The sequence below is a fragment of the Oryza sativa genome, chromosome 7 (assembly GCF_034140825.1).
Source record: "Oryza sativa Japonica Group chromosome 7, ASM3414082v1".
Classification (NCBI taxonomy): Eukaryota; Viridiplantae; Streptophyta; class Magnoliopsida; order Poales; family Poaceae; genus Oryza; species Oryza sativa.
This window is the reverse complement of record NC_089041.1, coordinates 3,804,290-3,811,097: the sequence shown is the minus strand read 5'-3', so window position 1 is coordinate 3,811,097 and position 6,808 is coordinate 3,804,290. Positions and strand designations below refer to the sequence as shown.

At 40.1% G+C, this 6,808-nt stretch overlaps 1 protein-coding gene across 1 annotated transcript; it reads right to left on the bottom strand.

The window, feature by feature from the left end:
- Positions 1-941: 941 nt before the first annotated feature.
- On the bottom strand, positions 942-5,632 carry LOC4342511 (uncharacterized). Its single transcript, XM_015791985.3, has 4 exons — positions 5,297-5,632; positions 2,669-2,773; positions 2,263-2,319; positions 942-1,525 (listed from the first exon to the last, which is right to left on the bottom strand). Exons 1-4 carry the CDS (start codon positions 5,552-5,554, stop codon positions 1,196-1,198), a joined length of 750 nt encoding a protein of 249 aa, XP_015647471.1. The 5' UTR covers positions 5,555-5,632; the 3' UTR covers positions 942-1,195.
- Between the last annotated feature and the right edge of the window lie 1,176 nt (positions 5,633-6,808).

The following is a 6,808-nucleotide window of genomic DNA, read 5'->3' as shown; positions in this document are numbered from 1 at the left end:
AAAATATAAGCATTTTTGGATCCTGACACGGTCTACGAGATGCTACTTTGACCAATAATATCTATAAAAATAAAATGTTTTAAATAAAAAGAGTTGCATATTATGATAGTTTGTTTAATGATATATATCTAGTAATATCAATTTTAAATGATTGATTTTTTTTATATTTTTTTCTATTATTGGTCAAAGTTAAAAATGTTTGACCTGTCACTATGCTATAAATGCTTATATTTTGAGACGGAGAGAATACTGGATACAACATATGAAAATCTATCCAAAAAAAGATATAACATATGAAAATTGATTATTATTTTTTGCATCACATGCAATTTTAGCCATCACCATCACAAATAAATTTTTAATATAAGCATGAAACATGTAGTTTTCAACAATATTTTTAATACAAAGATCATTTTTCACTGGTTCTGACAAATTTTTGTTCACTCAAAAAGGATTTAAAATAAATTAGTTATGATTTTTTTAAGTTTACACATTTTTTTAAGTTGAGATGGCATATTGGTCATTTACGAAAAAAAACTAACATTTGACTAACAGTCAACTAAAACTGTAGTGCTGGGAGTGACATAAAAAAGGTGAAAAAACTTAAACCAGTGATACATAGGAGAAAGCCAATTTTGAGTGGTATATAAGGGAATTGGTCAATTTCTAGTGGTATATAAGGGATTCTTCCAAGAAAGTAATATAGAGTTAGCATCTACTACGTTGAGAGTTCTATAATATTTACGGTATCAATAATCGATCGTAAGACATTTCAATAATCGATCATTCACGATATCAACGTACTATTGTAATATCATCTTTTTTTTTCTATATGTCAAGTTTTTCTTATAAATTATAATATTATGTATTTCTATTTCGATTTAAGTTATAGCTTAGCATTTTTAGATATACCTATGCCTTCTAAATTTCTTATCATCAAATTTGCAAACATAAGTTTTATACCAATTCCAGCAGCAACGCACAGGAAATCATGTAGTACTATATAGGAGTACGTTACATACCAGTATACCACATAAGTAAGCTTAATCTCCATTGGTGTTCATAGCTCATAACTGCCAAACAGAGCCTCTCGTTATCACGTTCCTCAGGGTCAGGAACGATCCGAGGCCAGTTTCTATGAGTTGGAGATCGCGACTATTACCGGTCACTGCTACTACCATAGAAGTGGATTCATTCACCAAACGGGGAACAGAGGACCTGTACATCCCTTCTTGTCAGTGTCAGGGATGCTGTTGTAGCGGTAAAGATGGTTGGATAGCTCCCAGCTCCAATCCTCCTTCCTTGAAACTTTCATCGGTGGCCACCGATTGATCCTCACATAATGATCCCTGATACATCCATTACCAGCAAAGCTTGTTATGATCGTGTACGTGCACTCATGGCCACCCCATACAGCATCATGAGGATCTGCGCTGTGGTAACCATCAGGGTGGAAGTAACGTCGCATTGGTGGACCGGTATGTTTCCATGATGGATCCAGGTTTCTCCAATATTCTGGTGCTGCCTGCACGGGCAAAGGAAACAGAAATTATGAACATCATGATTAATCATATAATTACAAAAAGTGTAGAATGGTTATATTTTGGTATTACTCATCTGGAGTATAATTGTACATTTCATTTGCAAAGCAGATTTAGTTCTTACTAAAAAAACTAAAACAAATGTGTTGGCTTATTAAGCCTTTTTTCTGGTAATGCCTAACAATATATCGTCAAATTACAAATTTTGAGCAGATAACTGCATGCTGCACATGGTGGAGAGTTGAATTTAAATTTATGGCCATGATACATCACAGATTTTATGCTATGAATAATTCATTCATCAGATCATCATGCGGTTGCTTAGTGTAAGAGAGACGAACACAAGTATGGTTTTCAAAGTTTTTGTATATATGTTTTAGGTGATGCTCAAGAAAAATCAATAGTCAAATATCATCCTTGACCAGACAAATCAATGAATCAAAGTTTACGACCTTTAATTACCACCACGAAGAGATATGCATCAACTCTCCCTCATTGCATTTGGAAGCTAAGACATCTGAAGAAGCTAGACCAGATGCTGACAGTTGTCATGAACTCATGATTCCCATGCATCCATCAGGTGTGGTTGACTAAAACCATTTGAACTAAAAAACTAGTAAGTCAGTTGTGCAGTAGCAGCCACTAGCATTAAGATATGCCGGCTAATATAAACACATATCTCAAACCATGCAGATTGGATGACAGGTTAGCGAAAACTTACTATAGTGAAACGGAATTCCCAATCATGATCGCAGAGGTCCTCTTTTGTGATCCGAGTCTGAACAAGAGAACAATCCAAAATAATATAATCTTTCTTGAGATATTTTATTTTCTGTTAGGATAAATCAAGTTGGTAACCACAAAGAACTTCCCCATGCCAATGTTTCACAAACTATGAAAATAAGAGAAAATTTCTATAGCATAAAATTCTCATTGTTTTGGTTGCTGGAAAGAAGATAAGAAAATGGCGGCAAATTACTCCAAAAGTCCGGAGGTTATCTTTTCGTTTAGTTGTGGTTAAAGCACCACTAGCACATCAACACAGTGCATCACCATCTCAATGTTGTTGATATATTGCATCTTTAACAAATATCACAAGAGTAAATTGCTGCCTTGCTAGCACTTACCCGTTTGCCATCCGCGATGGCCATTGAATAGGTAGACAATTTTGATGCAGTGGGTATCATAGTCAAACGAGGAATGTGTGCCTTTCCCGCCATCAATTCAGCACACTGCAGATAAAACAATGGTCAAGATTTGCTTGTGACTGTCAGCAAAGAAATAGTATTATTAACCATAGCACCCCTTCTCCCCTCTCTATATTTAATGAAGAATTCTCAGTTTACATTTGGGATCTGCATTCCCTTGTTAAATGAATGCAAGAACTCGTAACTTCAAAATAGGAGTATTGGAGACTCAGATTCTGAAGCTAAATTTGAGCTGAATTAAGTCTTTTCCACTGTTTCATGGTCATGGGTCTGCTTACGGTAACAAAAATATGAGCCACCTGAACTACCTTTGACATTAGTCATGAGCGACTTTTATTTCATTGCTGTGAGTGTTTAAATCCTAGAAAATTGAAAACAAAAAAACGACAATACATAAACAAATAAAATATATGATTTTTTATGTAAATTAATTGATATCGTGGAAATTCAGGATAATCAATATGGATAAGACTAAATTAATACTTTCAGAGAAATGCACGATTGTCCATATACTGCACAAAATACTCCTAGAGATGTCAATTGTTAAAAGATGAAATGTGCACAAAATACTATGATACCATTGACAGCCAAGATTAATCGAAAAATAAAAAAGATCAATACTTAAAAGAAAAACAAGAATTACACTTGGAAAAGTTCTATCTAATAGAAAATATTTCAAAGCGTCTCGTTTATCATTGCTGCGATTTTGTATCTTTTCGGGGAATCAAAGAAACAACTTTATCCCTGTCTGATAGAATAATTGTTTTTTTTCCCACCATGTCAATGTCACACAAAGTTTGTACACATGAGTCTGTCACACACCGAACATCCCTTCTTATCTCGCACTTCCACGAGTCAACAATTACCCTTTTGGGATTTAGATAATAACCTTGGTAGTTGGTACCAAACTGTGTGACTGTTAACTGTACTAGCCGAATGCTTGCTTGAAATCAACATCCCCTCCAATATGATCCTGATCCTAACAGAGGGCATGAGAGCAGTCAATGCTAAATTAAACGCTCGTGTGAGGAATACAAGCAGAGCCGAGCAGCAGAGCAGAGCAGAGTGGAGAGGAGAGGAGGGGAGGAGTGAGTGAGTGATCTACTCAGCTAGGTGGGGCCGTTGCCGTGGCGCAGATCGCTTGCCTTTTGGGGAAGGTCGTTGGGGCGCGCATTTATAGAGGCGCAGGGTGTCAGACGGATGGAAGGATGAGGGGGAGCTCTGGCGATCCAGTGGCGGAGGAGCGGGTGGCGGCAAGAGGGGTGTTCCTACGTGGCAGCTAGCGTGCCAGGGTGCCCACGTGGACACATGCATGTGTGGGTTGGGTTGCTTTTTATGGGCGATGCTTAGCTCGGAAGTCTGGAGCCACAAAAGACGAAACGGGTTGGATGGATGGGTGTGTGTATCAGTGCACTCTGTACATGTCGACAGCCGCATAGTAATCACGTTATTTCCTCCGTCTTAAATTATAGCAATCTATTTTGAGACAGAGATTATAGATTATTGCTTATAAAAAGAGTGTTCTATGTTTTATAGATATTCCCTCTATGAACATTTGCAGTGCAAAGCAATCCCTAGTTTCTAAGACGGACAGAAGCAAATTGACTTTAATGATGGTTTTAATTTTTCATATCAATCCCTATAATACTTCTATTTTTGTTGTTGTACTTTCTTTAGTTCATGAGAATTTAGTTAAGTTTTGTTTCCTCTTTCTCATGGTTTCTGGCTTTCTGCTCAAGGTGACATAAACATGACTACATGAGGCACCCAACCTACCTTTGACATGAGTGTCCATCGGCACGAGTAATAAAATCCAAGAAAATTACAAAAAAAAAGGACTATCTAAAATACACAGACTTTTATATATATTGATATTATGGAAATTCAGGATCTTCAATGTAAGTCAGACTAAAAATGAACATTTTTTACAAAATCACAATCATCTCTATACAAAGATCCGTCAATTGTTAAAATATGAAATATTCTAAGATTGGTTGAAAATCAAATTGAACAACAACTCAAAATTTAGGAATAGACAGAGCAAAATGATAGAAAATATTCAGTGTGATTATCATTTCTTATTGTCGTAATTTTGTCTCTCTTGGGGGGAATAGAAGAAAGATCGTTATCCCTGTCGGGAAAGGTACTTGTTTTCCTACCATGTCAATGTCACAACAAGTTTGTACAGTACGTCTGTCACACGCCGTACTCTCTCTGTCTTATCTCGCCATGCTACGGGCACAGGAGCAATCAACAACGAGCCTCTTGGGTTTATATATATAACGACCTTTGTACCAAAAACAGTACTAACACACTAGCCGAATGTGCGCTCTTCTCTTTTTGGCAACCATAATTTGATAATCAATAAACGAGAATTCTATAAAAGCTCCAAATCAACACCACTCCCGAATACGATAAGCTCGATCCTAACAGAAGACACGAGAGTAGCCACCGCCCGTGAGGGGAATCGGAGGCCCCTCGCCGGCAATTCGTCGAACAGGCGCCGTGCAGGCTGTAACGAGAGAGAAAGAGAGAGAGAGGGGGGACCTTGGGTGCCCAGAGGCGGTCGTCGGCGGCGACCCCGCGCCAGGCGCGGGACACCGCGGTGCATCGTGCCACGCTGCGTGCGTCCAGGAGCTCCATCACCCGCCCCATCACCTCCTCCCCGAGCACATCCACGGGGTCCTCCTCCCCTCCCCGCCTCCTCCTCCTCTTCCTCCTCTTCCTCCTCCCCCTCTTCCGCCTCTCCCACTCCTCCGCCTCCTCCTCCTCCTCCCGCTTCCGCCTCCTCCGCTCCTCCGCCATTCCCACCACCACGACGAGAGCAGCAGCAGCAGAGCGGAGTGGAGGAGTGAGGAGTATCTATCTACTCAGCTCCCTTTTGGGAAGATTTAGCTCGTTGGGGCCCGCATTTATTGAGCCGCGGCGCCGGACGGGATGAACGGACGGACGGATGAGGCGGGCTCCGGCGATCCGGCGGCGGGGGAGCTCTCGCACGTATGCTGCCCACGTGGACACCCACGCATGCGTGCGTGTCAACGCGCCTCGTCACGGTCCTTCGTATGTGGGCGAGGCGATGCGATGCTTAGCTTGGAAGTTCTCTGGCTTCATCCCTCCCCTAGGTTTATAGGAGTATGGTGGTGTTCTTTTGTGGTGTTAATATATATATTTTTTTAAAAAATTATACAGCACAACGTAGAAACTCACAACGTATGTGCGCTCACCCCCATGAAAGTACGTATGCAAACCCTACCTCTATGAGCATATTCGAAGACTGGACCGACAACTTGAAAAATAGATTAATATGATATTTTAGAGCAACTTTCATATAGAAAGTTTTCACATGAAACATACCGTTTAGTAGTTTAAAAAACGTGCCACGAAAATCTTAATTTTCATCCACCTCCTATTGGAGAAATAAAATAGGACCTATATCACCTTTGTCTGCACGTGTGTCGTACGTGTCCATAGCCGTGATTGCTCGCGTGGACGCTTCCCAATTTTCACTGCACGCACGACACAACATCACATACGGTTGCGAAGTGAACATAACTCAACTGGTTATGTTCCTTGTGATAGAACCAGCTCACCCAGGTTTAAATTCTAGAATTGACACGGGTGCTTGTATTTACGACTAATTATTCTTTCAGTGATAGGCGACGTACCCGTCGACAGCGAGGCGCCTGTCGTGATCTCAAGATATGCCGGCCCAGTCTTCCGGAGGTTTATACAAGTTTGTACTGTGTTTTTAAAAAAGAACATCACATACGGTTTATACAAATACAATTGGTTGTCGATGATCGCTTCCCTGTGGTTTTCTCCAAAACCGCGGTTACACATTAATTGCTGACGGAAACAATTAACAGCCCGTTTGGTTCCTCCGCAAAGGCTACCCTAGCCTTACATAGCAAGACTATCTGTTTGGATAATAAAAAAAAAAACTGACTTTTAGGAGCGAGCTAAGCTTGCGGGGCTAGAAAAATCTCGTTGGCTCGGGAGATCCTCAGCTCGTTTTCCACGACAAAACTTCACTCGCCAAAAAAAAAAAAAAAACGTTGC